At 38.4% G+C, this 23597-nt stretch overlaps 1 protein-coding gene across 1 annotated transcript in view; it reads left to right on the forward strand.

Moving 5' to 3' along the window:
• PLXDC2 (plexin domain containing 2) overlaps nt 1–23597 on the forward strand; it is a 155188-nt gene that overhangs the window by 120452 nt on the left and 11139 nt on the right. Inside the window, exons 10-13 of the mRNA XM_009887149.1 lie at nt 456–516; nt 3314–3467; nt 4849–4887; nt 21032–21192. Of these exons, the coding sequence (XP_009885451.1) occupies nt 456–516; nt 3314–3467; nt 4849–4887; nt 21032–21192 (415 nt within the window). The remainder of the gene's footprint in view (nt 1–455; nt 517–3313; nt 3468–4848; nt 4888–21031; nt 21193–23597) is intronic.

The following is a 23597-nucleotide window of genomic DNA, read 5'->3' on the forward strand; positions in this document are numbered from 1 at the left end:
CCTTGCCTGATAAAAGCAGTGACTGGTTCACTACATCCTTTGTGGGATTAAATTTTCATGGCTAAAGAGTTGGACAGAAATAATTAAACCAATTTACATCCACATGGCTGACGTGAAACTTAAAAATGCCATAGCTTGGTGAAGTTTTAAGAATAATTATCCAGTGGAAGGGAGATATTCCTATTTAAAAACTGTAAATTAAAAAAAGGAAACATAAAATAATAATACATGCACTGAAATGCCTTTCACTGAAGTGGATTAAATGATTGATTCGTACTGCAAGCAACAGGCTGTTGAATAAAAGTAATACCACATAAATCATATGGATGTTAAATTAAACCACATCATTTACTTATTCTCTCTGTCATTCTCTTCTCTTCCCCTCCCTTCCTTTCTTGTTCTTGTTTTCCTCCTATTTCCATGTCGACAACTTCTATCTATTTCATCATTTAAAGATGCTCCAGCGGATTTGACCGTCACCGGCAAGATTGGGTAGACAGTGGCTGCCCTGAAGAGGTATGTGAGTAGTTTACATCCTCATCCCATCAGAGGCCATTTATACATTTATGACGCATTTGATTAGATTCTTCAGATTATGAAGCATAGTTTCAAGGCCAAAGACATGCTATATTTATCTTTATCATTCAGTGGGAATGCTATAAGGCATAATAAGGAAAAATAGGATGAGCAATTTCACTCCCTATTTGAGGGAATAAAATGGGCAGAAAGTAAAAATTTTATCTCTGAGAAAATACTATAAATAAAAAATGAAAATACCAGAAAGCCTGCCCCAAAACAGTGTTTCTATTTTTCTCTTAGAGCTCTGACTCTTGCCAGAAAAGAGGAAGAAACTGTGATGTTCCTCATCTCAGAAAACCCTTTGTCCGAGTAGTCTCACGTGAAAAACAGGCATTGCATTTTGATTATGAAATCAGACCAAATCATTTCATACAGTAGAAATTACATAGATGAGTTCAAAGAGCTTAAAAAATAAAACAAACCCAAACCCCAAAACTACAAGCCATTTGGATTTCCATTCATGGAGAGGCAGTGAGACAACAAGAAAGATACCTGACTATGGTAGTGGTGGACTGTCAAACAAGGACTATGGCCTCTAGAAGAGTTACTCGGGGTATCGTTGGACCACAGCAGTTCATTTTTGAGACGCGTATATAAATATCTTACTGCTGGTTCTTTCCCAGTGTCCTCCTTTTAGAAGGTTTTTGGTTTGGGGATTGGGGTTTTTTTTGTTTGGTTTGTTTTTTGTTTTTTTTCATTCGGGGATTGTGGTAACGGGAGCAAATTAATTTATGACACTTTTAATCTCCTGATGGCCATAAAAAAGCAGTTACTTTTGCATTTTGGCTGAAAGGGCTAAATTCTGTCATGAGTTTCAGCATATAGCCATTCTGAAGTGTAATGTCAGGTGAAACTGAGGGCAAAACATAGCCCCAAGTGTCTAGTTAGAAAAGCACATTCAGTTTTATTCTCAGTAGAAGCAAAGAGAAGTAATGATGTAAATCCAGCCTGATGGAAGAAATTTATTTTTTTTATAACTGTAATTGCAAAATAACTGCATCTAACATACTGCCTTGTTACATGGGCTTGAAGCTTCAGTTTTGCGGTTTGTAATCCACTGATATAAGAACTGAATTTCTGTGAGATTTATTGTCTGTGGAGGACAACCTCTTCAAGAAGATAAAATAAAAGGTACTGGGAGTATTTGTTATTATAGTGCACAAACTTTGTATTGCTTTAATCCAGATTATAATTAGCTAGAACTCAGCTAGGACTCAGTTGTGCCTGTAGATGTAGTTACCCAGAAACTGCTTTCTGCAGAACAGTAGCATCCCATTCTGTTTCTCCCTTCTTGTTTCAATACAAGTAGTGCTCCAAGCCTTAGTGCATGATCTGAGAGGAAATGATAGGTACATTGAGTGTATCAGAGAAATTGATAGTTTGATTTGCACAGTTTCAGGCTACGTGATTGCTGCTCACAGTCTAGCTTTTGGGCTCTCTGGAGTAGAAACAACAGCTTACTTTGCATCTTCCAGAATGATGCCTGAGCTGACTGCTGGAGTTCAATAAAGGATCAATAATTAGCACACAGAGGTTACTTGTAGATGCATCCATTCAAGAGGATGAATAACGAGGATTCTCATAGTAATGTTTCCTTCTTTGTAATATACATTTTGAGCAAAATTTTGATTAAATTTTATCAGTGAAATTAACAGTGGCTTTCAAGCTAAACATGAAGAAATTAAGGAATAACTACACTGCACGTACTCATACCTTGTTTTAATGTAATATATTGTTTCTAGTAAAATGAAGGGCAATAAAATACCATAAATATTAAAAGAAAGACAACATCCACTGGATTTTGACAGGCAGATCTCAATAAAATGAATAGGCTTTGTGGGATTCCACTTTTCATTAAAATGAATGGGGACAGCAGGAGTTACTGGCAGTTGCTGCCAGCTAATAGGATTTATTTTCCTGCAAAACTGTGTGATCCATAAAAGAAAATTTTCATTACACCTGCAGAATTTTTAAAGTGTCTAGAAATTGGGGAAACAAAAAAAAAGGACTTGAGATTTTTATCAAAATATTGTATGACTATTATAGTTTATAGTTTATAGATAGTTTATATTTTATAATACTTATATTTTATATAATAATTTTTATATTATATGTATATATAAAATACATGAAATTTTAATATTATATAGAATTAATAGACCTATAGTGAATGTGTTGCTCTATAGTGTGGTATATAAGTATTCTATAGGCTGAATACCTGCACATGTTTTACATATATATGCATATTCTTCTGTGATAACTGCATGTAAAGCCTAATTAAATGTTCCAGTTAACTACACCTTACTCACTGTGAAAAGCTACGGTTTAATCCCACATATCTTTTTTTAAATGTGTTATGGCACTCAGACCAATGGCAATGAGCAGTCTCAATAGAAGAGTGAAAATTTAAATGATGAACTCAGTTGTTAAAATCTGATTGGGGGAAATAACATGTTTGGCATTCAGGGATGACTTTGAAGCCTTGTCATTAACCATTGAGCATTGTAAGTTTTGCAGCTAAATGAAAAATATCTGTGGCTGAATGCTCTGTAGAACACTTCAAAGGAAAAAGAAAGAAAAAAAAAAAAGAAAAAGCTCTTGAAATTCCTTGATTTAGGGTTTCCATTTTCATTCTTTTTATCCTGACAGCTTGTTCATGCTTAAATTCTTCATTCAGTGACAGTGTCCACTGAGAATTAATTTTCGCTTCTTTGTTTTTGTTGTTTCCCAACAGTCAAAAGATAAGATTTGTGAGAAGAATATAGACACAACTGAAACACCTCCATACTCCATCACCACCCTTCTGCCAACCACCACAAAGTTCAGAGTTTTAACGACCACCAGAGGATCCACCACGTCCCATCTGCCAACTAGCCTGCCCACAGAAGGTGAACTGTATAGATTGCATTATTCTATAGTGCAAACGTGTCATTTACAAGTCTAAAAGTAATTTATTTCCTTTAAGTATATGTTCATGTTGACCTTTTCTCTTTGGGGCAGTGCAAGGAGTGGGGAATTGGCATCAAGGCAATATATGCTACTGCTTTCAAATTGCAACTTGCTCTCACAATGGTAAGGTGCAAAGGGGATGAGTGCTGGAGGAGGAGGTGGTGCTGGAGGAGCAGGGACAAGCCAGGGCGACGGCTGGAGAACTTGTGGTTGCAATGAGTTGTTTGTGTTCCTTTAACCATCAGGCCATGGTCCAAAACCTGTTGAAATGGCGGATGGAGAGGGTCCCGCTAAAGTTGGTGAAGAAACTCCCATCACAGACTTAATGAATTTTGAATCCCTTTAAGTATTTTATTTAGCCAGGTGAAAATTAGAGATAACCCAAATTAAAAACCTCTTTGAAATTTCCCTGTTTACTTTTTTCCAGTCAGTTGACACTTCTTTTCATGTAGTGCTCACTGTTGTGAAATAGTTTCTATAGGCTTCTGAACCGAATTAACTGGGTAAGTGATGACATGTCAGTTCTCATCCTTGTTCCTCTGGCTGCTTAAATCTTGCCTTTCTGTGGTTGAGGTATCCTGCTTTCTTGCTCCTGGATAAAACTCAGCTAGGTAGAAAAGCTAACCCAGATTAATCAAATAACATCTATAAAATAGAAGGGGGGCAGGGAGGAGGTTTCTGTTAGAATTGTATGTTAACACAGGAAAGGATACAGGGTGCGTGCAGATTTTTTAAGTGGCCTGTGATGGGAGAATTTGAGCTGAAGGCATTACAAGGTGGGAATCTACTGATAAGAAAGGATGGTTTGTTTGCAGCAAGAGAAGTTTAGAAACTGTCAGTGCAGGATTTGGACTGCATTAGCAGCATTATTCCCTGACATTTTGTTCATTAAAGCTCACAACAAGAAGAGGAATGTGGAACTAAACAGGATTTAAAACTGTTAGACCTTTTCATGATTCTTAGAAGAGGAACTAAGTCATTGCTGTATTTTATTGTCGTATGTTGGTTCGTATAATCCTTAACATGATAGAATGCTCAAGCTATGTATGAACATGTAACATAAATGAATTATTTGTAAGTGTTATGAAATAGACTCTAATACCCTTATTTGCCAGTATTTTGAATCCTCCTTTACACTGTAATACTCTCATATTTTTTTTTTATGCTTGGTAAGAACACCACAATCTAATTCTCATTGATTTGAGTACCAAATAATTTTCTAATTGTGGAATTTCTTTGACATTAGAAAGTCATTCCTAAAATGACTCATGACCGAGAAAAATGTGTTTTTCTACAACTAACTTTGACTTTCTTTTATAGATGACACCAAGATAGCGCTGCACCTAAAAGATAATGGAGGTAAGAGATTAATTTTTTGTGTGTAAATAATTTCAGTAGTTTGTCAAATTATGCCCCATTTAATGTCATTAATCAAAATCAGATTGTAGAAATAGCTTTTACCAGACTCTCAAGGGACTTCAGCCTTCCACATCTATGTGGAAGAGCAGCAGGGCAAATAAGCATAGCAACTGCTTAGCAAATTAAACATTTACAACTCTCTTTATAACTCTTTAATAAAACAGCAGGTTTAATTAACTTCAAAATATAGACATAATAAGTATAATAAGTATTTTTTTAACTATTAATAGTTACTATCTGTATTATAATAATACAGTATTATTTAACTGTATTAAGAGAGGATGTGATGCTAGTTCTGAATACTAATATTGTGTTATAAATCCATTCATAATAGGGAATTATTACATAACATTTTATTAATAAACATATTCATGGAATATCTGTATTTCTGTACTAGCAGAGATCCTGTATTTCTCCATGCACGTTCCCTGTGCAAGTTAATAAGATCACCTTGTCTTACTGATAAAGGCCTCTGTTAAATGAGGCTCTGCAGGGGACTGCTTTTGTCATCTTCTCTGTGGGTTCAAGGACTGAGACCTGAGGTTTGTTCCTTCTCCCTTTGAAGCTGATGAGAATTTTGCTATTAGTTGGAATAGGACTGGGTCATTAGATGTGGGCTGTGTCTGTATTCACTGCTGATGCAGAGCTTGCTGAGGAGAAAGGAAAGATTTGAGTTGATTTCTGTGGGCTTCAGGATGGTCTGTCAGCACAGAGGATGATTTGCTGAGCAAATTTAAACAAATTATATAAAAAGGGGCATATTATTGGCTCTGATTGCCTTTCCTCCGGGAACGGAGCACCAACCTTCCTTCAGGGGCAGGGCAACCGGCAGCGAGCATGGCAGCAGGCACGGGCAGGGCACAGGGTGAGTCCAGCAGCTGGGGTCAGCCCCAGCCTAGTGACCACCAGCCCAGTCTGCAGTGAAGAGGCAAGCCCAGGGTGAAGGCAGGAAGCCAGGTTGGCAAGTCAAGGATGGGACCGGCGAGGGAGCAGGTGAGGCACAGCAGCCAGCAGCACAGCTCATGCAAAGACCAAAGGAAGCAGCTCCTGTCCGCAGTCCCAGAGAAGGTGAGGTGATGAACCAGGTCCATACAGGGATTCCAGTAAGCAGCAAAAGGAGACAGGGCCACAGATAAGGCTACAACACAGTTCCAAGGTCCATTCAAGGAGGCATGGCCAGGGACAGGACTGGAGACAAGATACTAGCAGCGTAGATCCAAGGTTGGTCTAGGAAACAAGACCAGAGATCATAGAATCATAGCATCATAGAATGGTTTAGGTTAGAAGGGACCTTGAAGATCATCAAGTTCCAACCCTCCTGCCATGGGCAAGGACACCTCTTACTAGACCAGGTTGCCCAAGGCCACGTCCAGCCTGACCTTGAACACCTCCAGGGATGGGGCCTCGACAACATCTCTGGGCAACATGTTCCAGTGCCTTACAACCCTCAAAGTAAAAAATTTCTTCCTAATGTTTAAACTAAACCTGCTCTCTTCCAGTTTAAAGCCATTTCCCCTCATCCTATCACTACATGCCCTAGTAAATGGATGGAGCTAAGTTGTTGTACACCTACGATGTAGTTGAGGCTTGTGCTTGAGCTTACATGGGGTCCCCAGCCCCGTGGGCAGGAGTCCCCAGTGCAGCTGGTCAGGACAGCTGAGGCATAGTAGTGGTCTCTCAGGGCCCTCACAGAGAATTGTTCAAGTTTTGAAAAAACACAGTGTGTGGATGCCACTTAGTGTTTTGGTCTGTTTTCCCGTCTTTTGTTTTTCAGTAATATTCAGCCATTATTTTCTCCGTCCCTCAAATTAGAGATCTGCTCACTCCACAAGAGGCAGTTGCCACTGCCTTCCTCGCCAGTTGCTCCTCTGTCCTTTTACTGTCACTAACCACAGCATTGCCACTCACATGCTGCACTGGGCATTGAATTGTCCATTTGTTGGCAGCATTGTTTGACATGGCTTTGACACATAAATGATCCCTGGGAATAAGGTCATCTGTAAACACAGGGTGGTACTTTTAGGCATTTTTTTCTACAGGAATGTCCCTGAACCTTATTTCTCTTATTCTTCTTGAAATCAAATTGCTTTTTATTTTGTTGTGAAAAGTGCTTCAGTGCTCTTAAAGATCAATAGAGAAGGTGAATCTGTCAGCACTTCGCTCTCCTGTTTCATGTCTGCTTTGTACATGAGGCCTGCTCCCAGCTGAGCTGCACCCACACTGTCCCCTACGAGACATGGCTCCGTGGTGGGCAGCTGGCCTGGGACCAGGCAGCGCTCCGTCTTGAGCATCTCGTGAACAGCTCAGAGTAATACGCTGTTATACAAAAAATCATTCAAAAGGTGGGCTTTAGAAAACACATCCAAGTTTCTTTCAGGATTATTTTTCCACTTTTCTAATCTTTGCCCAAGATCTGAACAGAAAAACCCTGTGAAAGCAAACAAAATGTTGAATGCTAGAGCAAGTGAGGGACGTCTGTGGCCTACTTGGTCGAGTGAGGTGGTAGGATTTGTGGCATCGCTTATCCTAAATATAGAAAGTCCATTTCCGTGCAGAAAGCTGCTGCATTTTAGGAGGATAAACCAGCACCTGATGTAATTATTCATTTTCCTTGAGCTGTTTCTTTTATTCTTGAAATTTAGAAAAAAGAAACTGACTTCAAACAACACAGAAGCAATGCAGCACACCAGGATTTCTCATTCACACAGTAAACGTAGCTTTTAATCTGAGAAGTTCTTTTTGATGAATCTTCAATTATGCATTGAATTTTCCAGTGACCCCTAGATTAGGCTCAGATAAAACCTCTGCAGCCGCAGGCACGTTCTTTGATTCTCTGTGATTTGTCAGCCTTTCATAAAGAGTAGATTATTTCAGGTCACGAATACATGGTCTTTACTTTCTCACACTAGATCCTTTAAAACTCTAATGAAAGGGAACCTTTTATAATGGAAAACCAAAGCTATATTGGATCAATGATGGCCTATAGCTTCATGTGTCCTTGGATGATAGCAGTCAATATCTGGTTAGGTACAACAAAAGGATTGTATAGAAATTCTGCATGTCACGTCTGCCTGGAGCTTTTGAAGCCAAATTTTATAAAGCAGGAAGTAAATTTACATTCAATTTCATCAAACTGCTTTGACCTTTTAATTATATGAGAAAATCACTTGCAAGTTAGTGCTGTAATTCACCCATAATCTTCTGCGGCCTATTTTAGCATACATTTCAAATTTGCTTGCTTCTGTTTCTTCTGTCTTCCCTCTTTCTTCATAGACACATGATAGATGCCTAATATGTACACACCTAAACCATTTTAAAATACAGCTGGCATGCTGTCAAAATTTTTGTTAAATTTAATTCTCTTTAATATAACAAGCATTTTGTAAGTATTAAGGTATGTCCAGCACTACAAATGTATATTTTTGTTACTAATCACAGATTCTGTTGTTTTTTTCATTTTTCTTATAATACAACACAGCTGACTAAACAGCTTAAACACTAATTTTTCTTGAAAATTGTGAGCAATTGACTGTGGCTATACAGTAATGCAGTATTTTCCTTTTGAGGTCTCTTTGGTGGATGATTTAGATGATTGTCCAGCACATCTAGACATTTTATTTGACCTTTTTAGACACCTTATCATGGTGATTTGATTGTTATGAGTCCCTCTCAATCCTTCAGCTTTATAGCTCAAAAGAAAAGTACATGTGTGTTGGACAGCGTCAGAGAAACTGCTACACTTCTCATTCATCAAGATATACAGAAATTACTGTTACAAAATAGTAAAGCTACACAAAAAACATCTACCTGAGAGAGAAAGCTGTTTTATTTATTTGTGAACAAGTCCATCCTAGCATATGTAGTGTTAGGAAATGACTGTGTCCTGCTGCTTTCACTCTGTGTTGGACTTTTTCAAAGATGGTCTAGATACAAACATTAGTAATCTACAGGATTAACATTAGTGCCATACAGAGCTTAATTTGAAAGATTAGGAAACTCAGTAACAAATGACCAAAACTTCAAAAAGTTTTGAAAAAAAAAAAACTTTTATATACCTTATATACAGTGATAAGTTTACCGACAGCTATTTTTTTTAATGGTCCCCCATGCTTGGAAACTAGCTCCCATTAGTCATCTGTCGTCTTATTTTCCCTTAAAAATTACAGGCTGAGCTCTTCCTACCGTAGGAGTTCTTGACAAATTATGGAGAAAATTCAGTCCTGTTTTTCTTGTGTACCCTGAACTCCAGCTGCAATATGTTGAACACTAGTTCATCCCTGCTGATAATCATCTTATTTCTTTCTAATATGTTAAGTTTCTAAATGATCCACAAAATGAGACCTGTTTCAACAAAGACATGAGCCAAGCTTTTAAGGAAAACAAATATTCTTGACATAACAAATGTTATTATGACCACAGTCCAAAATAGCTAACTCAGGCTAACAAGTCACTACAGATTAGCTGAGTCCTCTCCAATTTTAAAGTAAAACACATTAAATTAAACAATCCTAAAGCTAATATTCATGGCGGTTTACAATATTTTATAGTGGACCTAGCATGGGGTAAGATCCACAGGATATGGCTTTGTTTTGTCGTCAGATCTTGGCCTGGCCACAGGAAATGACCTTCCAGAGGCTTCATCTCATCTGGTGTTAGCCAGAAAGCCACAAGCTATTCTTTTGGGCCTTTCTCATAGCCAGTGGCAAGCAATAGGCATGTGGAAGTCATTAATGTCATCCTAAAAGAAGTACCTACAGTAGGATAAGTTACTATATAGAGGTGGCTATCTCTATCAGCTACAGAGAAAAATCTAAATGACATGCTAAGAGTAGGCATCTTGCTTGTAGGTACCCAAGGTTTCCTTATGTTATCTCTCTTCAGGGTGTCCTAGCTAATGTGTTCTGTTTCCATTCCTATCCAGAAATCTGGCAGACCAATATTCAGACCTCTTCTTCCACTCTTCTCTCATGAAAAAGGGAGGAGTTAAGGTTTTTACCATTATTGTGAAACTCCTGTTGAGACTAGGTTATGGATAATATAATTATATATTTCCTTTACTGTGTTTCTCTTACTCAAAACTGCTGATGTTCCCCTAAAATTGCAAGGTTCATACAATTTAAGCGAGCAAAGAGGCAACTTGTCATAAAGTTTACTTTATCTATGCTGTACTATATGCTGTGCTTGTATAAAAGATTTTTTATCAAGGAGTAGCTTTGGAACACTTTCAGCAGTGATGGAAATAGAAGAAGACAGAGAAAAGTATCAGAACGCAGAGATAAACAAAATAGGTGGTGATGGATAGAAATGTGTTACTAGGATAAGAATATGAAGAAAGGTAGATTCAAGAAGAACAATTAGCTGCCTTGATTGTCAAATAAACCAGAAAGAACCTTGTAAACAAAGTTTATCAGATTGTTTACCCTTTTTATTACATTTAGGCAGAGGAAAATTCCAAAGGGAACAAATGAAATATAATTCAAATAAGTCAGCGAGTCTTCCCACGTATTGTATTTCACACTGTAGATTACAAGCAAAGAAATGCTGATACATCTCCACATTTTATTTTCTGTTTCTCCCTGAACATTTCCAAACTGTTCTTCCTCTATCATTTCTCAGCAGTCTATTCTCAGCACCAGCTGGAGACAGCTCTTAAGATATATTAGAGAACCCTCTTGTTTTCTTCAGTATGATCAAAGCACGATCAAAGTTGAACTTCAGATGCCAAGCAATTTGCTCAATGCTGCTCACTGCTTTCTGCAAGTTCAGCTGTGGCACTCAGAGTAGGAAAACATTATTCTTAGGAAAAGTGTGGGATCTACCGTAGTATGTTGCTGTAAGAAACATTAAATGGTGTGCCCAGTGTAATTCAGGTTCTTCCTTCTCAGGAAATCTGACTTAAAGAAGGCATGTACAGCCTTGCTGGTGTTCCGTATGATAGTACATCAGTGCCTGCTGGCAGATATCTTATAGCAACAGAGCCTTCCAAAGCCAGAAAGATAAGCTTGGTAAAGCGACAGCCTCTGATATAAATATTCCCATCTTCCTTATGCATCAGAGACAGGAAGAAACAACTTCTACATACTATACGCAGTGGGCTACATGTGTGGTTTTTAAAGCAAATACAAATGAAAAGTGCTGAACTAATCCATTCCATGTGAAAAATAGAATCATGGATTAATAATCTTTATTCTTAGGACATTTAAAGTAGTAGCATTAATGTGTTATTTTCTGTTTGTTTCATGGTACTCTGGATTGTACTTAAATCTTACTTAGAACAGTATTTCTTGCATCTCCGCTGTATCCCAATTTTGCTGTTGTCATCCTATTACAGCTATCATCACAGAATATTTAAAAAACACAAATCTAATCTGCAGAAAGTCAAACAAATAATGGCAGAGGTTTTTCCAAAGTAGTGGCACTGGAATGCGTCCCATAGAAAGCAAATGTCACTTTCTGCCTTTAGCAGAAAGGGACATTTTTACATCATATTAGGCATTGTATACAATATTAGGTTAAAGAAGTATGAAGTTAAAGCAGTTTAGCTCAATCAGAACAACTATGTGTAGACACTGTGACTTATATTGAAGTCTGACTTATACCACTTCAGTTTGTCTTTGGTTTTCTAAGCCAGATATAAAATGGTATATAGTATCTGTTCTTACAGTTCTCATGACTTTGCTGTAAAGGCACACATTTAACTGATTTTGTTAAACGCATAAAATTTGTGGACTTTATACCAGCTCAAAGGGTTAATGTGAAAACCACACATAGATCTCAATGGAGATACTATGAAGAGCTAAATCATATAACAGTTTGGGTCGGAAGGGACCTTTATAGGTCATCTAGTCAAACCTCCCCTGCAATGAGCAGGGACATATTCAACTAGATCAGGTTGCTCAGAGCCCCATCCAGTCTGACCTTGAATGTTTCCAGGGATGGGGTACCTACCACTTCTCTGGGCAACCTGTTCCAGCGTCTCACCACCCTCATCATAAAAAATTTCTTTCTTATATCTAGTCTAAATCTTCCCTCTTTTAGTTTAAAGCCATTACCCCTTGTCCTATCACAACAGGCCCTGCTAACAGGTTTGTCCCCATCTTTCCTGTAGGCCTCCTTTAAGTGCTGAAAGGCTGCAATAAGGTCTCCCTGAAGCCTTCTCTTCTCCAGGCTAAACAACCCCAACTCTCTCAGCCTTTCCTCACATGAGAGGTGCTCCAGCTCTCTGATCATTTTTGTGGCCCTCCTCTGGACCCACTCCAATAGCTCCATGTCTTTCCTGTGCTGAGGGCTCCAGAGCTGGACACAGTACTCCAGGTGGGGTTTCAGCAGAGCGAAGATAAACTTTTAAGACAAGGCTTCATTATTTAATTTTCTGCCTTATCATCTGCTCCTGTTGCTGTCACAGTGCTGTGGCAGTGTGACAGCTAGGGCACACAAAGCTCGTGTGATCTTTTGTCTTTTTAACCACCTATTCTATGTGGAGTTAACACAGTAGTTGCAGTTAGTAGCCTCCTGCAGTCTCCTTTATGTTGCTCGCTGACCTTTGTCATCAGCGTGCATGGGTCACTGTGAAGGATGGTGAAAATGGAGGTCAGGTGAAAGAACAATAATACAGATGTACATTTTTCATTGAAGCTGAAGTACCTGAAGTTGTCGTGTCTCCACATGGTAGGGAGGTATGGGCGTAAGTAACTCTGAAATCATTAGACATAGCTTTAGAGAGGCACAGCCTGCTTGACCTGATGGTCCTGTGTTTGCTTTCAGTAGGGTTAAGAGAAGGCAGTGGGCTGACTGAATTTAAATTCTTGTAATCTGGTAACTTTTTGCTCTTCTGTATTTAGCAACAGTCGGCTGCCTTGCCAGGCCAAATGGCATGGTGCAATACGGTACAATATTGAGCTTTGTGATGGCCACTGCCTGATGCTACTAAGTATTGTAATGGCTTACATGGCCTCAAGCAACTCAATCTAAAATTAATACTGATGACAACTGTGGTAGCGTTAGGTGATATTTTAGAGCAGAAGAATTAAAGTCCGTAGCTAACATATTTAGAGTGCTGTCATCCTATAAACAGAGGGATTTGATTTTAGTGCACTCTCATCCATTTACTACACTAAGCTGTTGATCAATCTTGGACAGGCTTATTGCATTGCCCTGGGTCCTACAGAAAATTGATAGCAAATCCAGATATTTAATTCAGAATTTGTGGGTTACAGTTCATAATATGCTCACTGAAAGACCACCTTTCATTCCTTACATGCAATCAGAAACCAATTTTTAAAGCATTAGCTGAGCCATAACTTTATAAATCATCATGAAACCAAGTAAAGTGTATCAATGGCTTAACCTCAAAATGTTAACAAATGCTAAGGGAATGAACCCACAAAAGCAAGAAAATCACACTCCATTACCATGAAGAAGCTGAGAAATCCAGAGCATGCTGTTTTTAAAAGAGGTAGAAAGAACACTTTTATGGAGATTCCTCCAAGCCTCTGGAGAATCTTTCCAACTGTACATTGCCTTATTCCCTCCCACAGTCACTATATGTAGGTCATTAATCATCTGCTCAGGAATCTGCATTATGTACAGGAAAAAAGCTTAGGTTTGGAGAACCATATACCTGCATCATAAAACAAGCAGTCTCCTGGTAGAGTCACATTCCAGATGTAAATGAGGGCCCAAAAGAGGGGGAAAATCCAGTGGCTCTGCTGAGCTCACTGTAGGCTGTAACTGTGTGCTCAGTTGTCCTAAACATTATGTCCTCCCTCTTTGCAGGGGCATATTAGCTCAAACCCGCAGGCATGCAAATAGGTTGATACAGCTTCCAGGCTAGAAATGACTTACGTAATAGGGTGAAGGACTGGTGGAATGAACTTGGATCTGTAGTTGCAGGTTAGTCTCAGACCATGCAGCAAGAAAGGGTTTCTGCTCTTTGGCTGCCCAAAGAGGAGAGCAAACACACAGAGAGAAGGTATTGCCAAATGGCTTGTATAGATCTCTTATGTGGAAACAGCTACCAGACACCCTGAAGCTCCTGGATGAGAGCAACCAGATCAGTAATGGTCCAAGGATGGCTATAGAAGAAGAACAGTTGTAGGTGTAAGGATGGTCAAATGAGATTAACATAGGCGTACAGTAGTGTATTGGACAGGTAACAGGGATAGTAGTGACGAGAGATGGATTTGATCTGCCAGATTCAACTGAATTGCCAAAAGTCAGAACATTCCAGCCCTGTCACTGGCAGATGGTTTTGTTACCCTGAAATAAACCTCAGAGAGCGTTGAAAATTGCTTGTTTTCTTGCTTAGATGACTTTAAAAAAGGCGGGTATATATTATAGATTTCTGGTACATCAAATAGCATCTATCCTAAGCAATACATGCCTTTGTTTATATAAATAATTTATATAACTAGCAAAAATAGTACGCAGCACCCAACCAAGAAGTACAAATGGGCACCTAAGAAATCAGCTTTCAGTATATCTCACTTTCCCCTACAGCTCAGGACTTCAGACTGAGATAATTTTATACCAAGTGAATTACAAAAGTTGCAGTCTCTGATGGCATCCCTGCGAACAATACAAAAAATATATTGTATTGTCACAGCAAGTTTTAAGTTATCCAAATTATGTGTTCTTTAAGGATCATCGTTTCTGTGATTCTATAATAATTTTACAGTAATAGTAATAATAATAATAAATAAGCATATCTGACTTTCCTAAGCTAGTATTTCAAGGATAGTGGTGTATATACAAGAACAATAAGGTATTTGTTTTGCATTAGCATTAATAGTATGCCACAATCTACTTTAACCAATAAATGTATTTTTATAAAGCTGGATGTGCTACAGCTTCAAAATCAAGGCCAATACCAAAATACTCATTACCTAATGTACCTGTGTACATTGGGGAATGCAAGGGAACTTTTGCAGTTAACAACTAAACTATTAAAAAAATGGCATAATTGCATGGAGGCTCTGAAAATATTATCACACGTTCTGATTCTATTATGATCAATATATGTAGTGCATACTCATAAGTAATAAACAAGTACATAAGTTTTTACTGTAGAAGTGGTTATAGCTGAGCCTATACATTTTCCCAGTCTGTGTCATCTGTAGAAGCTGTTTTCATGCACGTGTACTGAGACCCGTTCTGCCATAAAACTAAGACCGTGCCAGAAACACTGTCAACTTAATAAAACAGCATTTCTGTACCAGTAGTGCTGCATAGATGCTCTCATACCCATGTGATAGTTTCGTATTCATCCAACCAGCTAAAAAAATCATGGGGTTTGGTGAACATTAAGAATTCATCCAATTGCTGCCACGTGACCTAACAGCAAACACTCATTTTATCATAAAGCTTTTCTACATGAGAAGAAATTGCAGGGTTCATTCTCGAGCTCTTTGTGACAGGGGATTCAGGGGTTTGCCATAAAAATTCATTCTTTTGATAAAAAGAGAGGAGAAAAGAACAAAGCTCAGTACTGAGTTATCATCTTAAGGCTGATTGCTACTTTTTAGGTTATGTATATCCCTGGCTTTGCTGTGTCAGTCAGGAGGGCCAGATAAAGTATTGCATTTTATCCCTTAAAGATGCATGTGCATAGAATCATAGAATCATGGAGTGGTTAGAGTTGGAAGGGACCTTAAAGGTCATCTAGTTCCAACTCCTCTGTTATGGGCGGGGACACCTTCCACTAGACCAGGTTGCTCAAAGCCCCATCCAGCCTGGCCTTGAACACTTCCAGGGATGGGACATCCACAGGTTCTCTGGAAAACCTGCGCTGGTGTCTCACCACCCTCAGAGTAAAGAATTTCTTCCTAATATCTAATCTAAATCTTCCCTCTTTCAGCCATTGAAGCCATTACCCATTGTCCTGTCACTACATTCCCTGATAAAGAGTCCCTCCTCACCTTTCCTGTAGGTGCTCTTTAGGTACTAGAAGGCTGCAATAAGGTCTTCCTGGAGCCTTCTCTTCTCCAGGCTGAACAACCCCAACTCTCTCAGCCTGTCTTCACAGAAGTGCTCCAGCCCTCTGATCAGCTTCGTGGTCCTCCTCTGGACCTGCTCTAACAGGTCCATGTCTTTCTTATCTTGATGACCCCAGAGCTGGATGGAGTACTCCATGTGGGGTCTCACAAGAGCGGAGTAGAGAGGCAGAATCGTCTCCTTCTGCCTGTTGGCCACACTTCCTTTGATGCAGCCCAGGATGCAGTTGGCTTTCTGGGCTACAGGTGCACGTTGCCGGGTCACGTTGAGCTTCTCATCAACCAACACCCCGGAGTCCTTCTCCTCAGGGCTGCTCTCAATCCATTCTTTGCCCAGCCTGTATTTGTGCTTGGGATTGCCCCGACTCACATGCAGGACCTTGCACTTGGCTTTGTTGAACCTCATGAGGTTTGCACAGGCCCACTTCTCAAGCCTGTCCAGGTACCTCTGGATGGCATCCCTCCCCTCCAGTGTGTCAACCGCTCCACACAGCTTGGTGTCGTCAGCAAATTTGCTAAGGGTGCAATATAAAAAGTGAGTTTGAATTGGAGCTTTTTACCATCTGATCAAAATGCAAGAGTAAAAAGGAATGACATGGCTTTTGGAGGGAAAAAGCAAAACTTTATTTTCCAAGTCCACACAATGAAATTCTACTTTTTTGTCTGTCATTTGCCCTTGGTTCCATGTCACTTTATATAAAGGAAAGTTTCTAGCCAGGAGGTATGAGAAGTTCACCTGTTTTTACTCCATTTTACCATAGAATTTTTACATCTCTGCTCTCACAGACAGAGATATTAATCTCTAGTAAGTAAACTCTTTTCCATCTCATATCATGAGAGGTGTAGATGTATGTATCACAATTTTATTTTTCTCAAATATAAAACTATCACAGTAGAAACTTTGTGTAAACCTTCAATTAGGTAATAGAAAATAATGTATTTCATTATTTTGCAGACCTCAATGGTTAATATGCAATAGTGAGAAAAACAATGTTGAGAAAGTATCCACAATATGTTTGCAAACACTCTAAAGCGCTGTCCCAGTTTGTACGCACCTTTGTTCCTGTTAAAGTCAGCATCTCAGTCCCCATGGGCCAAGACAAGATTTTTCATTCATGGTAATTCCTTGAGTTTTTTTGGTTTTCCTACACCAAAAGAAGCTAACCCAACTGTAACTAGAGACATAATATAGTAGTATAAAATCAAAGATAATATACTCTTTATGTGTTTATCATGCAAACAATGAGAACATTTTTTATTGTGTTTTCACTTTTATTTTTTAAACAGCATTCTGGCAGGAGAACAGTTATTTCATGTTTGTATTGTGTGCCTTTATATTTTATATTTGGGAAAAAAAGTTACTTACTGTTTTTATCCTGTCACTCAGCTCCTAATGAGAAGCAGACTAACCTTGGAGATGTTAACATGCTTCTTCTGCTTAAAAGTTTTATGCATGTAAGAATTTGGGGAGGAGTTATAAGTAGAGTATATTGTATGTAACAACTGTTTTTTTGTGCACAAGAAAAGGAAAGTTTGGTGAAAGTTCCACTGAGGGAGCTCCTTATGGAAAGGATTGGTCATAAGACAAATATCCTCCCATGGGTTTAGCCTTGCCTGGAACAGCAGATGTGCTGTGATAATCGTAATAAGATTTCTGCACCTGAAAAAGTTTCCAAGCCCTTTTTTTCATCTATTTCCCTTGGTGGCTTTTTAAAAGAACTGTCAGTTGATTTTGCAGCAGCGAGTATTTTCAAAGTTGACAACAGTGTTTATTGTCTCTGTGCAAAGAGAGTGAAATCAATTTCTCATGAGTATTTGAGCCCTGGGGTCAATGAACTGAATTTCGATTATGGAAATTACAAGTTACTTACACTTGTTGTCATTTAAGAAAAGCATTTCTTGTATTTCATTATTTTTTGCATTTGGCATTCTGATCATTGCACTGATGTCCGTGCATTGCTCCGCTCTAGACTAGTAGAAATCTGGGCAGACAGTTGTCACTTGTGTTATTTGGAAGAGACAGCGTTCTCGTTTGCAAAGCTGGGTGCTAAACACTGAGAAAAATATCAACTCAAAGGGGATTAATTTGATGGCCTTTCCCGGGTGGTTAGGACCTTTCCTAAGTCCAGCATTTTTTAATAGGTGGAATATGATGTTCTGCCTTCAACCATAACATAGTAACAATACAAATTACTCATTTAGTGCAAATTGGCCTGAAAATGGGTACAGGGATAAAGTAGTTTATGATCCACCGATGTGGCATTGAAGGGAAGAGTCAAAGAGTATGAAGCTGTCAAAAAGACAATTATGAAACAGAAAAACTATGAATCCCCTGTCCTTTCTGGGGAGCAGTTACTTCTCAGTAGGGTGACTCAAATGAATAACTGCTCATCACTGGGAATTAATAGCCCCACGCAGATCATGTACAATAAAGCCGGCTTTTCCTGATGGCCTTTCAATTGCTTAATTTGCATTTCCTTGGCGATTTGAAATATATGTGCAAGTACTGAATATTGTTACAGAGCATGAACAGAAATTAAAATTGGAGCTTGTATACATTCATCTATTCTCTGATGAAAGTGAATAGCTATTTAATAAATTATTAATGGTTAATTCAAGTAAAAGACTCTACTGCGTGAAAGTTAGAGGAACCATTTTAGGGTCACCTATCTTTCCTGTCTCCACCATGAGTCTTGCTTCCTTTGCTATATAGTGCTACAACTACCAGGAAGTGTTTTAAGTGCCCTTTGGGTGGGAATACATTTGACAGTAGATCTTCCACATCCTAGGCCATATCTCCTTCCTTTCACTGCAATGTAAAGGATAGCCTAGAAATTTTCACTGTATGTACTATGTTTAAAAAAAAAAAAAAGAAAGAAAGAAAGAAAAATCAAACAGGTCTGAAGGTCTGACACTGTTTTTCTTTTTTTTAAAGTGTCAATACATCTGTGTGAAGTAAGCTTTAAGAAAGCTAAGTAAATGCCTTTGTAGGATTTAGACAGGGAAAGGACTGGTTCTTGGATCCTGTTCATGCTGAAGCTCAAATTGGATGTCCACGGTCAGCAAAATTAAAACTGAAGTTCCTGCGTGAACAGGTACTCGTGAACTTTTCAGTAAAAAGAACGATGCCTTTGGGATTAGGCAGTACCTGAGTGGGGGTGCATGCTTGCAATATTTATTAGATTCATTAATGCTTCCCACGTCCTAGTTTACCCTCTCAAATTATTGGGTTCTTTCTCTTTATCCTCTGATTTTGTTACTTGGCTCCTTACTCCAAAAGCTGTCTTACTGACTTCATGGGAAAGAGCAGAGCAACGCTCCAGAGTTTCGGCTATCTTGATTCAAGATGGAGGAAATATGAACAAAAGCATGGGTAATTTAGATTAATCCCTTCACTGTTCCATAGATTCACTTCCGTATTATAGTTAGAAATAGCTCTTGGCTAAGATAATACATCTTCATTTTCTTTTTCCTCCCTGTTGTCACAATGGTGCCGTGCAATCCACTGGGCCACGCAGCCTGCCTTGGTCTGGTGAGAAAAGTGCTGCCACATATGGATGAGCTGTTACACTGAGGTTAACCATTCTGTTTTCTTTTATGATCCCTCATACAAGGCATTTAACACTGTACAAGGACCTAGATCAGTAGACCCTTCTTCTATTATTTCCACTTCTCTTTTCTTAATATTGGCATGGAGCACTCTTCTCACAATCAGTAAAAGACTACGTACAGTTATCGTTGTTGTTATTGTTACTATTAATAACAATAACAGGAACTTGTTTGTAAGTGGTACCCATAACTCAATAGCTGTCTTCCAAGAAAGAATAAAAGGACAGTCTCTGACCTCACAGACCGTGACACTCTGAGACAACCAAATAGTTCAGGGAGGTGGCACAACAAAAAGGATGACAGTAGAAATCAAAAATTTTCGTTATAGTCAGCTTGGCAAACAAGCATTTTGAGAGGAAATTTAAAAGTGGAATTGACAGAAAATTTCTCATAAGTGATATCAGAGACAGTTTTTGTATGGATTAAGGAATGGAGGTGATTTGAAGGATTGCCAGGAAGGCAGAAAGCAGTGGGAATATTAGGAGAATGATGTTAAGTTTGTGAAGCCAAAAGACCAGTGCTTTGATGGTGTTTCTTAGATCTGGGGGTTCTGAATCGCTCTTTTGCCTGCAGCGGTGGGTAGAACAGCACGTCTTTTATGCATGAGGATGCTGAAGAATCATTGCTTATCACCATGTTTGTACTTGCTGTGATACTCCAGGTTGTCCAAAGTAGAAATTACACCCGAGCACAAACAGTTCTACAGACATTGGTTAATCTATTGAGAGACGTTTTCCACAAAGGTTGCAGTGTTGTTAAAAGACTTTCCGTCACTTATTTGGAAGCACTGCTGACAAGTTGCTTGTGTGACAGAGACAGCCCTCTTTTCTCCTGATGGGAGCATAGCATGAGCAGCCTCTTGGTATCAAGTTTAGTAAGCGAATGGTCTTCTGTAATTCTTTGGTATGATGAGTGTTCCATTCAGACCAAGCCTAGAATATTGCAGGGTCATTTAACATCCATCTGTTACACTTTTGGCTGTCTGATTCAGTTGCAGAGGGTGATTCAAAACCCCTCTCCAAGCTAATGAATCAGGCTTTCAGAATGTGTTTATTAGCTAGACCTCACAAGGGTTTGTGGCGTGTCTCAACGTGAAGCTTTAAAAAAAAAAAACAAACAACATTCAAAATGTATTCAATTAGTACTTTTTGTCTGTAGGGCAACTGCTATAGTTTTATGAGAAAATCAAAGCAAAATTCATTATGAAGTTAATTAGGAACTTCAGAATGTCCAGATTGCATTCAAAAGAAAGGATATTAATTTTGTTTATTGAGTTAGAATTAGTAAAACATTTGGAAATGTCTGTTCATTAAGATTATGTGAGCATTTGGTTGTAGGAAAGAGACATCTAACATCTTTTTCTAACTTGGGCTGTGGAAAACGAGGAACATGTAACACAAAAAAAGCAAATGCTCAATTGCTGGCTGCGAAATGGAATGGATAAGACAAAAGTTACTGTGCTAATAAGTGTGCCATTTGTGCAGCTTCCACAGACGACAGTGCGGCAGAGAAGAAAGGTGGAACGCTTCATGCTGGTTTAATTGTTGGCATTTTAGTCCTGGTCCTCATTGTGGTTGCAGCCATCCTCGTGACGGTCTATATGTATCATCATCCAACATCAGCAGCCAGTCTCTTCTTTATAGAGGTAAGACGAAAGTAACGTGTCACTACTAGTCTCGTCACTCGGCTACTATAATTGGGGCCTCCAGAATAGAACTGTCTTTACTAAATCTGGAAAGTATTCTTGTGTGTGTAGGGTAAGTTTGAAGAAATGGACCTACCTTACCTAGCAGGTGATGCTGGTTCGTTCTTAACATGTTTGTCACTTAGCTGCTTCTTTAACTACTACGTCTATTACTTTTTTTGGTTTTTAGACAGGACATATATCTGAAAGATATATCTCAGATACCAGTCCACCTCTCTTATCCTTCATAGTCCTCACCATAGCATTTTTCCATTAGCTGTCATGTGCACTGGCATTTTATTTTGGGATATATTTTTTTTCAATTCTTTTTCGGTGGAAAAATAAAATGTTTACATCCATTAATTTACCAGAAGAGCTGACATAAAGTAAGTTTTTAGCTGGAATAGTGTTAGCTTTCTACATTCATTTGTAGAAATATTTTAACATTTTGCCACAGCGTGTGGGAAAGATTCTTTTCACCTAATTTTGACATCTAAATCTAATATCGTTTCCCTTTGCTCTTTTTATTAGTGTAAAGAGAAAGAAACTCTTTTAGACCATGATTCATCTGACCTATTTGAGACATCTCCTTTAGGATTAGATGAATTACCATTTTTCTCCCTCAAATATAGATAGCTACCTCAGGTGCAGACATCTACATTGCAGCTGCTGACATTTAGTCAGCTCGACTCCACTGTACATGACAATATGAGAAAGGAACATTTTCCATAGGTGTTTGAATCTACAAAAAAACCTGTGAAAACCTACACTTACTTGTGTTTTTTTCAACTCAGCAATGTTTCGCTGCCTTATGATAAGTATAGAGAAGCTAAACATGAAAGGAAATGCTGATTGTTCATAACCCCCACCTGCAGTTCTCCCTTACTTCTAAGAGCCTGGACACTTTCTAATGGGTGATAGTGAAGACGCAGAATCACTGGAAGTGTCACTAGGGATGTACCTAGGGATTGCTTAGGTAAAAGTCTGGACCAGGAAGACAGAGACATTCATTCTTAGTGACAGCAGTGTGAATTGAAGTGAGACGTGAACATGAACAAAATGACTCATCTTTAAAATCATATTATAATAAATATACTGCTTAGATGCAATAGTAGTGACAGAAATCAAAATGAATTGTTTATCAGTATGCTGGGCTCAAGTGATGTAACTGTGTTAACCATCAGGGAACAGCATCCACATAATAAAATCAATGGTTTTCTTTCATGTCTATGCAGCATTTCAAGCCAGTTCTGTATTGATGTAGACAAACAAAACTCCATTGAAGTCCTTGTACAAAAGAGAAGGATTTGTGGCTTTCTTTTTTTCACACACAGATCGAATTGCTATTCTTTCACTCTAATAAAAACAAGTTTCTTACCTGTTAGGATGTGACTGAAAAGGCTAAGTAAATGGCAACACCGTTTTTTGAGGAGAGAAGAATACCAAATCAAAACACACGTTATTTATTTATTTTTGTTCTCAGTGTAGTAACGGCATGTTAATTTATTTCATGCATTGATAGCATACTCATCAGGCAAACAGTGATGCCTTAATCAGTTTTGTTAAACCCATTCCACTGAATTTAATCTTTAGGTGTCATTAATCAATCTATGCAGTCAAAGCTAAAACCTCTTTTAGCAAGTGATGTATGCTTTTAGAAAAAATAGAAAAACATAATCTTTCTGTTGAAAATAAAGGAGAAATAATTGAATAAGGACAGGAGGAAGTAAATCAGTCAAAATCAAATTTATGCAAAATGTGGTATAAACTAGATCCTCTTTTGGTTATTAGGAAAATTGTGATACTTGTGAAGAATCAGCCATTTAACAAGAATTATAAAAAGTTCTAGCCATGAAGGCTGGAACTAAAGGGCTAGAGGGGTGGGCTTTCCCAGTGAGCGGTAAAAACACTGATGCAGTGGTAAAACCGCAAAGGGTGGAGAGAGGGATTACTCTGTATTTCAGAACATTTCCATAAATTCCAAAACTTTAAAGCCCTTGTTGGTATCATAAGCGTAGAAGAACAGAATTTCATTCTGGAAATGAAATTGCTTTTCAGAAGTTAAATCATTTAATTTCCAAAGGAAAAAATAGTTTGACCAATTCAAGAAACAAAGAGTAGAATATATTATTCTTATATTCATCTGATCTATAGGATGTACATTTCCAATACGGAGGAGAATATATCTTCTCAGATTTGCATTTTGAAACTGAAACACAAAAAAAACGGGACATAACTGGCATAAACAGGTCACTGTTACAAAAAAAAGCATTCCTTCTTGTATTTGTGCAACTGAAAAATATTTCTGAATAAGTTGTTACAGATAAAGTGGTACCCCATATACCACAGCAGACAAGCTGCATTAT

This window comes from Charadrius vociferus, unplaced genomic scaffold (genome assembly GCF_000708025.1).
Source record: "Charadrius vociferus isolate BGI_N301 unplaced genomic scaffold, ASM70802v2 scaffold126, whole genome shotgun sequence".
NCBI classification, from domain to species: Eukaryota; Metazoa; Chordata; class Aves; order Charadriiformes; family Charadriidae; genus Charadrius; species Charadrius vociferus.